Here is a 16,526-nt window from a genome sequence, read left to right as displayed (position 1 = left end):
TAGTATTTCCTGTCCAACTAAAAGTGAACTGTGTGTCTGGGAAGTAGCCTTTTTCCTGAATCACAGATGAAGACCTTGTGGCCAGTCATCAGAGAGATGATAGGGATTGTGAGTTCCTGGGACTTTGACAGTCCATCAAAGAACACTTTTATCCCCAAATATACAGACATGGTGTTAAGCAATAGAAGAAAGTAAACCTGAAATGACAAGGTCCCTGTCCTCCAAGAACTAGGAGATACAGGCACAAATGGCTCTGTCCCAGGCAAACACAAGAGAAAAGATGTACAAGGGGAAGTAGAATGTCATCAAAACCAATAAGACACGTTTGTCTCTCAAAACCTTTGCCCTGTAGCCAGTAACCTTGTGATTCTGCCAAGGATTCATCTTTTTTAAAATAATGTCAGACATCCTTTGTTACTGTAATAATCTAACCTTGTACTCACTCATACTTCCTTAGGTTTTATCAATGAAGAAAGAATTGAATCCAGTTGAGTTGGATTTCCTCTTGCGATTCCCTTTTAAGGCTGGGGTTCCTTCCCCGGTGGATTTTCTATTACATCAAGGATGGGGAGGGATTAAGGTTTGTCTAAAGACTTAGAAACACTATGTACATTCTTCACTTAGTATAACCTTTTCTTCTAAGGCTAAGTGCATTAATGAGATTAGATTGTAACAAATTATTGACCTGTGCAATTCAGTTGTAGAAAGGAAACTTTTAAGAGATGATGATGACAAACAATATATGCTTACTGCTGGCAAAATTAAAACTTTTCATTCCTATTTTGAATATAACATTTATTAAATCCCTATAATGTACCAAATGTTTTTATTGGCACAGACAGGGATAACTTCCTGGCAAGCTGAGATCACCCTCAGGATGTTGGACCACATGGCATTATCCACATGGCTCTTCCCCAGCCCACATTCCTACCACCAACCACTGCTCTAGTAAAATAGAGTAGAGGTTATCTTCAATATTCTAGTGGTTTTTTTAAATTATAGAATAGAATTACTAACTAGAGAGATTCATTTATCCAGATGATAATTTCTCTTGATGTCAAAGAAAATTAGGGGAAAAAAATTAGAGGGGAAAAAAGGTTAGTGAATGTTTGGAGATCACAGTCTCTAAAATTAAATAAATAGCCCTAGTATTATCTAAAGACATTATGTTGCATTTAAATAGGCTAAATACTTCTCCTGCAATCTTATTTACATAGTAAGCTTATTTAACAAACTCTTTTTAAATGTTGTCTAAACCATAAGGAGAATGGACCAAAATTCCCCTCTACTTAACATATTTGTGTCAGGTCTTGTTTTTGTTTAAAGCTTTACCATGAAAGCACATCCACTACTTTTGGAGATGATTATCTCCAATTTTGGTTAGCTCTAAATGTGAAGAGGAAGCAGCAGGTAGTGCAGTGGCTATATAGAGTGTAAGACCTGACATCAAGAAGTCTTGAGTTCAAATTTACACTCAGACATTTTTTAGCTGTTAAGATAAAGTCACTTAATCTCTGTTTGCCTGATAAAGAGATACATTGGAGATGGGAATGGCAAACCATTCTGATATCTTTGATCCAAATAGGGTCACACACAATTGAACAACAATAACTGGTAAGAAGCTTTTCCTTCATCAAGCCTAAATTTGCCTGTCTTAAATTCTATTCAGGGGTCAGCTAGGTGTCGCAGTGGATAGAACACCAGCCCTGAATTCAGAAGGACCCGAGTTCAAATCTGATCTCAGACATTTAACACTTCCTAGCTGTGTGAGCCTGGGCAAGTCACTTAACCCCAGCCTCAGGAAAAAAATAAATAAATAAATAGTAAATTCTATTCAGTATTTTTAGGTTTGACCTCTAGAACCAAACTGAACAAATAGAATCGTTTAAACACGGCACTTATTCAGCAGTACTTTCCCTATTTTGAAACTGATTTCTTGATTTCAAATTTATATTTACATATATTATAATTAAACTTACTAATCTTATTAATTATACCACTAATTTTTTAATACTCAGCCTAGTGACTTAAATTTATCAAGAGCAGGCAACTAAATAACTTTCTCACTTTCTCCCAAATTATCTTATTAATCATTTTTGTTCATTTTGTTCTATCCTATCCAGTCCAGGGATTATTCTCCTGGAAATACCAGGAGGGAAGGGCAGGGAAACCAGAAGCAAAGGGAGAGTTGAGTAGTTCTGGTTTTAATTTGTTGTCTGTTATCATTATCCTGCCCACTAACAGCAGTCATTGCTATCTTTTCCCTCAGCTATAGCTCAAATTAAAAACCAAATATTTTGTTCTCCTTAACATTCTGAGTTCACTTTGGCTTATTTAGCAAATTAGTGTGCCTACTACTATTCTCATAGGATGAAGCCTTATTTTTTTTCTAGTTTTTTTTATTAATTTTTATAATTATAACATTTTCTTTGACAGTACATATGCATAGGTAATTTTTTTTTTTTTACAACATTATCCCTTGTACTCCCTTCTGTTCCGAGTTTTTCCCCTCCTTCCTTCCACCCCCTCCCCTGGATGGCGGGCATTCCCATACATATTAAATATCTTATAGTATATCCTAGGTACAATATATATTGCAGAACTGAATTTTTTTTGTTGTTGTTGTTGCAAAGGAAGGATTGTATTCACAAGGTAAAAATAATCTGGGAAGAGAAACAAAACAAAACAAAAAAACAATGCTCACAGTTTACACTCATTTCCCAGTGTTCCTTTTCTGGATGTAGCTGATTCTGTTCATCATTGATCAATTGAAATTGGATTAGCTCTTCTCTATGTTGAAGATATCCACTTCCATCAGAACACATCCTCATACAGTATCATTGTTGAAGTGTATAATGATCCCCTAGTTCTGCTCGTTTCACTCAGCATCAGTTGATGTAAGTCTCCCCAAGCCTCTCTGTATTCCTCCTGTTGGTCATTTCTTACAGAACAATAATATTCCATAACATTCATATATCATAATTTACCCAACCATTCTCTAATTGATGGACATCCATTCGTTTTCCAGCTTCTAGCCACTGTGAAAAGGGCTGCCACAAACATTTTGGCACATATAGGTCCCTTTCCCTTCTTTAGTATTTCCTTGGGATCTAAGCCCAGTAGTAGCACTGCTGGGTCAAAGGGTATGCACATTTTGATAACTTTTTGGGCATAATTCCAGATTGCTCTCAAGAATGGCTGGATTCTTTCACAACTCCACCAACAATGCATCAGTTTCAGTTATCCCACAGCCCCTCCAACATTCATCGTTATTAGTTCCTGTCATCTTAGCCAATCTGACAGGTGTGTCATGATATCTCAGAGTTGTCTTAATTTGCATTTCTCTGATCAATAGTGATTTGGAACACTCTTTCATATGAGTGGAAATAGTTTTAACTTCATCATCTGAAAATTGTCTGTTCATATCCTTTGACCATTTATCAATTGGAGAATGGCTTGATTTCTTATAAATTAAAGTCAATTCTCTGTATATTTTGGAGATAAGGCCTTTATCAGAACCTTTAACTGTAAAAATGTTTTCCCAATTTGTTACTTCCCTTCTAATCTTGTTTGCATTAGTTTTGTTTGTGCAGAAACTTTTTAATTTGGTGTAATCAAAATGTTCTATTTTGTGATCAATAATGGTCTCTAGTTCTCCCTTGGACACAAACTCCTTCCTCCTCCACAAGTCCGAGAGGTAAACCATCCCATGTTCCTCTAATTTATTTATGATTTCGTTCTTTATGCCTAAATCTTGGACCCATTTTGATCTTATCTTAGTATGTGGTGTTAAATGTGGGTCCATGCCTAGTTTCTGCCTTACTAATTTCCAGTTTTTCCAGCAGTTTTTGTCAAATAATGAATTCTTATCCCAAAATTTGGGATCTTTGGGTTTGTCAAACACTAGATTGCTATAGTTATTCACTATCTTGTACTGTGAACCTAACCTATTCCACTGATCAACTAGTCTATTTCTTAGCCAGTACCAAATGGTTTTGGTGACTGTTGCTATATAATATAGTTCTAGATCAGGTACAGCTAGACCACCTTCATTTAATTTTTTTTTTCATTACTTCCCTTGAAATTCTCGACTTTTTGTTGTTTCATGTGAATTCTGTTATTTTTTCTAAGTCATTAAAATAGTTTCTTGGGAGTCTGGTATAGCACTAAATAAATAGATTAGTTTAGGGAGTATTGTCATCTTTATTATATTCGCTCGGCCTATCCAAGAGCACTTAATGTCTTTCCAATTATTTAAATCTGACTTTATTTTTGTGGCAAGTGTTTCGTAATTTTGCTCATATAATTCCTGACTCTCCTTTGGTAGATATATTCCCAAATATTTTATACTATCGACCGTTATTTTGAATGGAATTTCTCTTTGTATCTCTTGTTGTTGGATTGTGTTGGTAATGTATAAAAATGCTGAGGATTTATGTGGATTTATTTTGTATCCTGCAACTTTGCTAAAGTTCTGAATTATTTCTCATAGCTTTTTAGCAGAGTCTTTGGGGTTCTCTAAGTATACCATCATGTCATCTGCAAAGAGTGATAGTTGATTTCCTCATTTCCTACTCTAATTCCTTGAATCTCTTTCTCGGCTCTTATTGCCAAGGCTAGAGTTTCTAGTACAATATTGAATAGTAATGGTGATAGTGGGCAACCTTGTTTCACTCCTGATCTTACAGGGAAAGGTTCTAGTTTATCGCCATTACATATGATGGTTACTGAAGGTTTTAAATATATGCTTGTTATTATTTTAAAGAATAGTCCATTTATTCCTATACTCTCAAGCGTTTTTAGTAGGAATGGGTGTTGGATTTTATCAAATGCTTTTTCTGCATCTATTGAGATGATCATATGGTTTTTATTACTTTGATTATTAATATGGTCAATTATACTAATAGTTTTCCTAATATTAAACCAGCCCTGCATTCCTAGTATAAATCCCACTTGGTCATAGTGTATTATCCTGGGGATGATTTTCTGAAGTCTATTTGCTAATATCTTATTTAAGATTTTAGCATCAATATTCATTAAGGAAATTGGTCTATAGTTTTCTTTCTCAGTTTTTGATCTACCTGGTTTAGGTATCAGATGAAGCCTTGATTTTATATTTACCCAGCCTTGCTTTTTGATCTCGCTTATATATGATTTATAAAATGTCTAAGTTGATTGATTGATAAATTGCCTATGCATCCATGGCAGTCTCTTTAGACAACTTTTTTTCCTCATAAAAATTGTTTCTCTTTGGGGTTTCAGATTTTTATTCTTCCTAAGCTGTTTTCCCTTGTTGAATTTAATCCTGTGCAATTTAAATTCAACTAACTTTTAATAAGTACAAGGTACTATATCAAGAACAAAAAAGGTACAAAGGCAAAAATGAAATAGTTTCTCCCTTCAAGGAATTAGCATACTATTGAAGAGGTGGCAGTGAGGAAAGAGACATCAAATATACATTTAGAGATTCTCTGGAGTTCTCCAAACTCATTTTTCAGATTGAGTTTCCAGAGTAATAACTACCTTAGTTCAAGGCCATTAATAGTTCCTTTTTCCTATAGCAATAGTTCATAATCCCTAATTGGTGCTTTTACTTTTAGTAGTCAGAAGAAGACACAACTAGCTTTTACCTCACAAGGCTATTTTGGAGATCAAATAATATAACTGTCTCATTTCTTTTCTGCTCTTTTTTTTTTTTTTTTTTTGGAGGCAATTAGGGTTAAGTGACTTGCCTAGGGTCTCACAAGTAGAGTCAAGTGTGTGAGGCCAGATTTGCACTCAGGGTCCTGACTCCAGGATCAACATTCTATCCAGTCTATCCAGTGCGCCACCTAGCTGTCTCCCCCAAATTCTTTTTCAATACAATTTAATAGCATATGTGTATATATATATATATATATATATATATGTTTGTGTGTGTGTATAGACAATAGCATAGTATAGTATATAGTATATTATAGTATGTATGTGTATATGTGTATGTGTGCACATGTGTGTACACACATACATACATTCTTATAGTTCAAGGCTATTTCCCTAGTTTTCTCATCAATTAAAAAAAATAAAATCAGGTAATAGTTTTGATTTAATTATAATACCATTCGTCTTTTCATCCCCTAGCTCTGAGACAGGTAGCCAACTTAAAAAACAAAAAAAAAAAAAAAAAAAAAACCAAAAAACCCACAACAAAAGAACATTTTTAGCTGAAGGAGGAAATATTTAATCAGAATTTGTTTTAAGTATCTGTCTCCCCCAAGATCCCAGCACAGTCCTGCATGTGAATAAGTGATTATTGATAAATAGACATGTTTGAATAACCTTTGCTAAGGAAGAAATAGAATGAGTTGTTATCATGCATTCCCAGGTTCTCTCGGAAATGGATGAATTCAGAAATCTGGATAATGACATTGAGGGATCTGCTAAACGGTGGAAAAAATTTGTTGAATCTGAAGCCCCAGAAAAGGAAATATTTCCTAAGGAATGGAAAAATAAAACTGCTCTTCAAAAACTCTGCATGATGAGGTGTATGAGACCAGACAGAATGACCTATGCTGTCAGGTATGTAACCAGACACTTCATCCCAATCTGAATTCTAGTCAAAGCTTGAGCAAGGATCTGAATGATAGAATGGTTGCCATGAGCCCAGTTCTGTAGGGGATGCAGCAATTCTGTCCTTCATCCATTTATTCCTTTTACCATCATTATAGAATCCAAGAACTTGAGTGTTGGAAGGAATATCCATGCTTACTACAAAATGCATCCTGACTATAACATAACAAGTAGTTGTCCAACTTCTGTTTGAACACCTCAAAGGAGGGAAGTACTGCCCCATCTCTCCAGATGGCCTATTCTATTTCTGGACAGCTCTAACTAACTGTTGAGAAATTTTCCTGAAATCAAGTCTAAATTTGCCTCTTAGTAATTTTCACTGATTGATCTTGCTCCTGCCTAGGGGGTGTCATGCAGAATAAGTCCACTCTTCCTTCTTCTTATTCAGTTGTTTAAGTTATATCTGACTCTGTGACTGTAATTGGAGTTTTCTTATCAAAGATACTAGAGAGTGGTTTGCCATTCCCTTCTCCAACTCATTTTACAGATGAGGAAGCTAAGGCAAACAGGGTTAAGTAAACTTGCCCAAAGTCATACTACTAGTAAGTATCTGAGACCAGATATGGACTCAGGAAGATGAGTGTTATCTGGACTCAGGTTCAGATGCTATCATATCCCCCCCCCTCCACTACTTCTCTTCTTAAGATAAAACACAACAATTAGAAATGTTTCCATTCTGAAAGAAAGAATGACTTAGAAGTTGGAAGAGATACAAATTTACCAACTTGCCAGAATCAAAATTCTGAATCCTAGACTTGGGAGGGAATGGAACTAGTTCATGACTAAATCTCTGGAAAAAATAACATTGAAATATTTCCAATAATCTCCAGAGACTCATCCTAATGCCTTAAAACTATCAAGATTGATAAAATCCTTCTGATATTTTGTCCCTCCAGCTATCATAGTAACAGAGGATCAAACTAGCTTAAGTATAAATATGAGTGTTAGTGTTACCCTAACACTAATCCAGGTAAGGAGTCACCTGAATCTGTGGAGAAAGATAACTTTTTCATTCACATTTCCTCCTCTAGTTAAAAACAAAAAACAAAACACAAACTTTTCTGATTCTAATAATCATACACAACTGTTGGTGTGGATTTTAATGGTATATCTGACAAGGAGGAAATCAGAATCTCAAAACTTACAGATTAGATTTAAAGTAGAATTTTAGAGATCACCTTTACAGGTAGGGAAATTGATGAACAGAGAGACTGAATAATTTACCTAAGGTCACAAAAGCAGTGAATGATTAAGACAGGATTTGAATTTGAGTCCACAAATGCTAAATGCAGTATTCTTTTTGTTGCACTATGGGAAGGTTCCTCAAAATTTGTCTTGCCCACCTAAACTTGAACAAGAAGCTCATCCACAACATGTGTGATAATTGGATAAAAGGTTATTGATGTTCAACCATATCCAATTCTTTGTGACCCCATGGACCATAGCACGCCAGTGCTGCCCATGGAATTTTTTTTGGCAAAGGTACTGGAATGGTTTTTGCCATTTCCTTTTCCAAGGAATTAAGGTAAACAGCAGTTAAGGAACTGTCCAAATTCACAAGGCTAGTAAGTATCTGGGTCAAATTTGAACTCAGGTCTTCTTGAGTCCAGGTCCAGCTTTCTATTCCCTGTACCATCTTGTTGCCTCAGATAAAAAAGATATTCATCTTTTATCCACTGCTGCCTTTTGAGCCCATTTCACTTTTATACAGTTCTAAATGTTGTTTCCTATCAAAAGTTGAAACTGAAAGTAAGAATAACAGAGAGGCAGAAGAGACACAAAGAGAGACAGACAGACAAAGAAGAAGGGAAGGAACCCAAGAGAGGGAGAGGGAGAGGGAAAGAAGGATGGGGAGAAGGGTAGAGGGACGAGGAGAAGGGAAGGGGAGAAGGATAGGAAGAGGGGGGAAACGGGAGATGGATAGGGCAGAGGGGGAGAAGGGTAAAGCAAGGAAGCAGGGAAGGAGGGGCTGAGGAGGAATAGAGGGAGAAGAAAACAGACAGACAGACAGGCAATGAATGTCTGTAATCACCTGTTAAATACTTTTAAGTTAGTGGATCACTTGGGCTTGATAGTTCTCTGCCTAGAATATTTCATTTAGTAGCACATTAGAAATATAATATGATAAGAAAATATTGGATCCCATTTGGTAAGTGATGTGGGATTAGAAAAATTAGCTACTGAGTGATGGAACATAATTAGCTAAGTGTCAAAGTTACACAAACTAGGTTTGGCAAGCAAATAGGAAGGACTTGACTTGACCTTCTTGGTGCTAGTGATGAGATCTATGAGAACAGTTCCAGAAAGGACTCCAGAGATATAGGGACTAAGGTATACTGGTAAATTATTATTAATACTTTGTCGCTAGGTGGTGTGAGACTTCCACTTTACCAAAGGGGAATTCTAGCATGGAGATGAGTGTTTTGGGGAAATTTGGCTGCCTGCATTCTATCAGAAAAAAATAATTAAGGAGCCAACAGATAGGAAAACTGGTCTCAAATAGCAAGGTGTCTAATAAACCTTTAAATTTAATCTATATTTTTAATCTATATATATGTAAATCTACATTTTTGCCATCACTTTCTTAGGTGTAGACAATCAACAAAACAAGTAATCAAGTCAATCTCTCAGTCATAAACACTCATACTGAAAATTTAACAATAGGTTCTGGCTAAGTCCTGGCCAGTTCTAGCACAAATCTCCTATTTAAGTGTCTGTATGACTTTCAAAAAGGGCAGCTCACTTGATCTGTCTGGATCTCATTCCACTTCAATAAAATAAGGGCCTTGAGCCAGATCATCTATATGGTCTCTTCCAGTTCTAAATTGTATTAGCCACATTTATTCAATGGCTACCTTGTGCAAGGCATTTTGCTAATCTCTGGGGATACAAAATTGTATCTAATTATGAATTCACAGACATGAGAAAACACTGACATGTCACATGGACTCCTAGCTGCCATTCTTAGTTAGTAGCCAAGAAGGTCACACAGAAAAAAATAGAAAAGGGAATGCAAAGAAATAGTTGACCATGGCAACTGAAGCTACTTCAAGCTCCCCAGATAGAGCCATACCTGGCCTCCCACTCCTTAAAGGATAAATAGAGCTGGTTTATGACCATCATGGGTGACAATTCTGCCTTTACCTAAATATTCTCTCCCCTGCAATCCTGAGGCCAGTAGATTTTTTGGAATTCATTTCTGGTGTGGGGTTCTGGTAAGTTCTATTTCAATTTCTTATATGTATTATATATGTATTATTATTATTATATGTATTATATGTATTAGTATTAGCACATTGGTTGTAAATTTAATTCCAATAGTTCAAAAAAAAGTTTTTGAAGATCCCTATGAAAACAAGGGTAGTAAGTGTAAAAATAAATAAATGAGTAATAAAAATTTATGACAGCAAGTCATTTCCTCAAAGGAATAGAAATGCAATTATTGCCATATGCCCAGCAAATTCCCCTTAGTGAAACAAAAACTGGGAAGCTGATAAGGGCTTTTATGGACCTTAGAAATTATGTGACCTAAACCATTAAAAACATGAAAAGGGGCAGGTTGTGGCTCAATGGATAGAGTCCTGGAGTCAGAAGGACCTGAGTTCAAATCTAAACTCAGACACTAACTGTGTAATCTTAAGTCTTAATCTTAACCCTAAATATTTCTTCAAAAAAATTGAGACTGAGGACCAGAAAGTTTGTCACATTGGTAGTTAGTAGCAGAGCCAGAATTTGAATTCATATCACCTGATTTTAAATCTATCACTCAGTATATCACAAAGTAGGATGCATCAGAATTTTGAAGCATTGTTTCAATTTACATTGTTGTAGCCACTGTGTTTGTATACAATTCTTGATTCTGTTTACTTCACTTGCATCAGTTCATAAGTCTTTCATTGCTTATCTGTATTCCACATTTCCTACAACACAATAATATTCCCATGCATTCAATGTACCACACTTTGTTTAACTATTCTCTAATTGATGGGCATCTGCTTTGCAGTTCTTTGCTGTTGAAAAAAAAAATTGCCACTATGGATATTTTCGTATATATGGGGGCCTTTCATTATTGGGTTCTAATTTTGTCTCAGGCACTTATTTTTGTGAGCTCCTGGACAAATCTCTCAGCTTCCATTTTCTGTTATGTAAAATTAGGATAACAATGGCATCTACTTGTTGTGAGGATAAAATGAGATTTTATATCACGATGTAAGTGATGGCAGGCACCAAAAGCTGGGGTTCAGTCATATGAAGAATTTACAAGGCCATTCTCTTTGGCAAAAGTCTCCATAGTTCTCTCTCTGGATATAGATTTCATTTTCCAAACCAAATTTATTTGTTGGAATTGTCTTGGATTTCTGTATTGCTGAAAAGATCTAAGTCTATCATAGTTAATCATAACACAATTTTGCTGTATACAATGTTCTCTTGGTTTCAATCCCTTCACTCAGCATCTTCCCAGGCTTTTCCGAAATCAGCCTGTTAATCATTTCTAACGGAACAATAATATTCCATTACATTCATATATCATAACTTATTCAGTGATTCCTCGATTATTCAGTGATTCCTCAATTTCCTATTCCTTGCCACCACAAAAAGAACTGCTACAAACATTTTTGTACAGATGATTCCTTTTTTCTCTTTTAGGATTTTTATTTTGGGGGGATACGGAACCAGTAGTGAAACTACTGCATCAAACACTATCCACAGTTTGATAGCCCTTTGGGCATAGTTGAAAAATTGCTCTCCATTCTAGATCAGTTCATAACTCCATCAATAATGCACTAGTGTCCCAATTTTCTCACATCTCTTTCAACATTTATCATTTTCATTTCTTGTCACCTTAGTCAACTGGGTAGTTGTGAAGTGGTACCACAGTTGTCTTAATTTGTAACAAATTTTTTTCAACCTGGATTATTCATAAACTCATGTCCCACTTACATAAATGACTATAGTGAAGCTAAATTGAATCTGTCAAATATGGATAGGCATACAATTCCATGGGGTCTTTTGGTACCAAGGTCCCCTGAGATATACTATCAATTTACATGTTTATGTAATTCTGCAGAACTGAATTTATATACCTTTAAAATTAAAATCAGGATCAAAACCTCACAACCCTCAACCTCCTTGTAGAATAGATACCTATCTCCTCCTCCTTCCTGCCAAATGTTCTCTTGCTTGGGAAGCTCCTGGGCAAATGGCCTTCCCACCTTTGTTTGGCCCTTTGATTGGTGTTGTTACAATCCACTCAACTCCCCCATTGCTCTTGGAGCATTCTCTGGCCCCTCTTTTCATATCTAATGAAGAACATATTCTTCAGAAACTTTGTGGAAGAGAAGATGGGGACCAAGTATGTGGAAGGACGGAGTGTTGAGTTTTCCAAGTCTTATGAGGAGAGCAGCCCTTCTACCCCGATCTTCTTCATCCTTTCTCCAGGGGTTGACCCCCTGAAAGACGTGGAAGCATTAGGTAAGTTGTTCCCAATAATAACATCTGTGGAACATTTTGTTGTTGATAACCATGCCTCAACCTCTGGAATTTTTCCAGCCCTGTGGTTTTCCTGTTTTTCTTTCTCTCAGGACAAAAGCTGGGATTTACCATTGACAATGGGAAAATCCATAATGTATCCTTGGGACAGGGACAAGAGGTGGTGGCTGAAAATGCTCTGGATGTGGCATCTGAGGAAGGACACTGGGTCATTCTGCAGGTACTTGATGGGAACCTTGGCCTCTCCAGGAAGGCAGCCCCTCTCATGTGCAAAAAATTTAGCCAGCCATATTTATTAATTAATCTGGATCCACTGACCCAAGAGTTTGAAGATTAAAAGAAAATTTAAAAACCTAGAAGTTGGCACAAAACAAGCAAACAAAAAATGGAAAATGTTCACTGAGAGGGAATGGGGAGATAGCAGAATTGAAGATGATCAATCAATTAATCTAATTTTGTTTGTAGAACATCCATCTTGTTGCCAGGTGGTTGAGCACTTTGGATAAGAAAGTAGAGAAATATAGCACAGGAAGCCATGATGATTATCGAGTATACATCAGTGCAGAACCTGCACCATGCCCTGAAGTTCACATCATACCACAGGGCCTCCTGGAAAATGCCATAAAAATCACAAATGAGCCTCCTACAGGCATGCATGCTAACCTGCACAAAGCCTTGGACCTCTTTACACAGGTATGATTGTTTTTTTGGCAAGGCCCTCCTCTCTTTTCTCTCCCATGCCTCGAAATATTATTTCTAGGAAGTCCCTAAGGGCCATTCACCAATAACCAACACACCAACTTTGACTATCACACACACACATACAAAGTAAAAATATGTACAACACATGGTCTTTCATTGCAAAACAGACATGCGCCTGAAATGCTTGTATAATGAGAAATTTAGAAAAATGAATCACGGGGCAGCTAGGTGGCACAGCCCTGAAGTCAGGAGGATCTGAGTTCAAATTTGGCCTCAGACACTTTAATACTTCCTAGCTATGTGACCCTGGGCAAGTCACTTAATTCCAATTGCCTCAGCCAAAAGAAAAGAAAAGAAAAGAAAAGAAAAGAAAAGAAAAGAAAAGAAAAGAAAAGAAAAGAAAAGAAAAGAAAAGAAAAAGAAAAGTGAATCACTTCTAATGCAACAGAAGAGATTATTTAAAGGAACAACTCTAAAGGGAATTACTTTGGAAAGCAAAACATTTTGCAATGGAACTCCTTCATTTGTGTATGCATATGCATATACAGGTTGCCCCAAAAGTCTTAGTGCATTTTTAAGCTTTAGAAGCTTATTTTGTTAAGCTATGTAGTTATGTCACTTAACTATTTAATGTCTTACCTAAATAGCTTAAAACTGCACCGAAACCTTTGTGACACCTTGAATATACAGACATATGTTTATTATACTTCATTTATATGATAATTCATCCATATGGGAACGAAGCTGATCTTCCCTATTTTCAACAAGGTCATCACTGTCCTCATTTTCCAAATTTTTACTTTTGTTTTTCCTTATCTGGTATATCCATTCATTTACAGATGCTTCTTTATTCTACTTCTGCAGCATCACGAGCATTCCTCCTCTTCTTTAAACTTTGAAAGCCACCATCTAGTTCAGCCTGGACTCTAGCAATGACCACCTAATTGCCTATGTTATAAATCCCACACTACTTAGGTTGGCTTTCAAGGCCTTCCACAATTTGGTCCCAATCTACTCTTTCAAAATCATCTGGCCACACTGGTCTACTCACCTAATGACAGGAAGCATATTTCTGCTTGTGATATTGATTCCACTGTGAATGTCATGCCATTTATTTTCATTTATGAAAATTCTTCAAGGCACAGCCCAATACTACCTATTCCATAAAGACTGACAATCCAATCCCATACTGACTTCTTTCTTAAAATCCATAGCATTTGTTGTTCAAACCATTCACTTGAGCAGTTGATTATCTATTGATTATCTCCTACATTGTCATTCAACTCACATGGTAACTTTTTTCATTTCTTATGTTCCCACTTGTCATAAGATCCTTGTGCCTTTTCACTTTATTACTTATGTGTTTGTTTTTCTCTGAATCCCCACTCCTTAGTGGAGGGACTGATAAATATGTGGAATAAATAGGAAGGCAGTTCACTACAGTGGAAAGAACATGGACTCTGTGTTCAAATCTCAACTCTAAGCTTTAGTATCTGTGTGTCCTTTCAAAAATAAAAACCCTGTGGTCAAAGATGACACGTAAAATACTTATGTGATTTCAAACAAACTGGTTAACCTCTCAGGACTTCGGTTTTTTCATCTGTAAGAAAGAGTAAAGAAGTAAAAAAAGTAAAGAAGTAGTAAATCAGTTAGGCCTCTGGCCTTTTTTGCTATAAGTTTATAATCCTTTTTCCAGGATTTGAATCCTGACTCTGTATCTTGTTTTCCATGTGACTTTGGGCTAGTCCTTCTTTGGGCCTCCATTCCCTCTTCTATAAAATGAGGGGGAAGCAGGTCCATGAGTGAGTAAAAAAAATACTTTTTAAATGCCTTCTATGTTTCAGGCACTGTGCTAAGCACTGAGGATTTAAAGAAAGGCAGAGACAGTCCTTGCTCTCAAGGAATTCAATCAATTGAATTAGAGCTCAGAAGGAATTAGGTTCCTTCTAACTCTAAATCCTATGAGTGAATTCTCTTCTTGGTTAAGGAACTAAATATTCCTAATCACTTCAAGATATAAAGGCCTAAAATGAACAAGATGACTAAAGATGCTTTCTCACTGCCTACTATAATATTTGCTCTTGGGGCATCTTTACACCTTGTCCAAGTTATCTGATAAGTTTTTGTAAAAATGCCTTATGCCAGTAGCCAAGATGGCCTGTTTCAAAAACTTCTGCAAAATCCCCCAATGCAGAGTTATCTATTATCTATAAAACGTTTTATGATTGGTCAAACTGGAATTGCTCTTTGGCATGTCTCAAAGGCCCAAAAAGAATATAAAGTGAATGCGCCAAACATAGACTTCTGGTGTCAACTCTAAAGAATTAAATTGTTCTTTGTATTTCATGGGTTAAAAACCTTTGCTTTCTGTGAATTGCTGTAATCTTCTCCTTCCCTCCCTCTACTCTCCATTAGGTTTCCTATAACCTTCTGTTTGGAGCTGGCAGGCAACATTTATTTTCTGGCCAAGACCCTCCTCTTCCATTTGCCCAATTTCTCTCTTGTTTTCTTAATTTTATTTCCTGGAGTTTTCAGGCAGAAAGTTGAATTTTGGGAAAAAGGGGCCAGAGGTTGAGAAGAGCTGGTATCCCTCACTTTCCTCAAACCAAAACTTTCACATTCAAAAGAAAAGAGACTAGATGGTAATTGAGGTACAAAGATGCTTCTGTTCTTTTCATGCTTTCCTATAGAGAAATCCAATTCAAGAGAACTTTAGCATTTGCTTTGTCCCTCTGAAATACAAGACAGAGCCTATCAATTTCCAACAATACTTGCATTTGTTCCAGTAGCTATGGATCCAACTCACTTAATAATGATAACTCATTGATTCAGACTACCCTGGCACCAAGTGAGAACCAAGGAAAGGGAGAGAATAAGCCTTAAAAATCATCTAGTCTACCCCTGTCATTCTCAAGAGAAGAAAGTTGAAATGAAAAATGAACTAATAATTTGCTCAAACATCATAACCGAGCCAGTGACTGAGCCAGAAGTCTTCTGGCTTTTTCTATGCCTGGCACTGTCTATAGAGAAAGCTTGGGACAATATTCCCTTTGCTCTAAGAGCAAACTTCAACTTTTAAAAACTAAGCAAAAAATCAAAAAGAGATCTGACTATAATAGTTAGTTTTTATGGAGACAAGGAAGAACAGACCTCAAACCCTGAGTACACTAAAGGCAAAATGTTTCCAGATGAAGCCCCTGAGGTTACTTCATCTCACAAGACTCTATTGGAAGAATTCAAAAAGGATCTTAAAAGAGAATTAGAAAAAAAAAATGGAGAAAGGAAATTAGAACTTTGCAGGAGAGTTTGGAAAAGGAAACAAATTATATGAAGAAAACTCCTTAAGAAATAGATTCAGCAAAATAGAAAAAGAATAGAATTCATTAAAAAATAGATTTAATTAAATGGAAAAAGAAAACAACTCCTTGAAAAACAGCATTTCTGAAATGAAAAAAAAAAATCCAATGAACAGAACTCATATTTAAAAGTTCAATTGGCCAAATGCAAAAGGAGATTAAAAAGCTAATTGAAGAAAATAATTCCCTAAAAATTATAATTGAACAAATGTAAATGAATGACTCAATGAGACATCAAGAATCAGTTAAAAAAAATCAAAAAAATGAAAAAATAGAAGAAACTGTAAAATACCTCATCAGAAAAACAATTGACCTAGAAAACAGATCCAGGAGAAATAACCTAAGAATTATTGGAACCATGATTAAAAA

The 16,526-nt window shown here is 36.0% G+C and overlaps 1 protein-coding gene across 1 annotated transcript in view; it reads left to right on the top strand.

The window, feature by feature from the left end:
- Positions 1-16,526, top strand: part of DNAH17 (dynein axonemal heavy chain 17) — a 288,979-nt gene that overhangs the window by 256,875 nt on the left and 15,578 nt on the right. Inside the window, exons 70-74 of the mRNA XM_074260267.1 lie at positions 458-580; positions 6,365-6,558; positions 11,933-12,081; positions 12,192-12,319; positions 12,565-12,792. Of these exons, the coding sequence (XP_074116368.1) occupies positions 458-580; positions 6,365-6,558; positions 11,933-12,081; positions 12,192-12,319; positions 12,565-12,792 (822 nt within the window). The remainder of the gene's footprint in view (positions 1-457; positions 581-6,364; positions 6,559-11,932; positions 12,082-12,191; positions 12,320-12,564; positions 12,793-16,526) is intronic.

The sequence above is a fragment of the Sminthopsis crassicaudata genome, chromosome 4 (genome assembly GCF_048593235.1).
Source record: "Sminthopsis crassicaudata isolate SCR6 chromosome 4, ASM4859323v1, whole genome shotgun sequence".
In the NCBI taxonomy this organism is placed as follows: Eukaryota; Metazoa; Chordata; class Mammalia; order Dasyuromorphia; family Dasyuridae; genus Sminthopsis; species Sminthopsis crassicaudata.
This window is presented reverse-complemented; position numbering and strand designations above follow the sequence as displayed.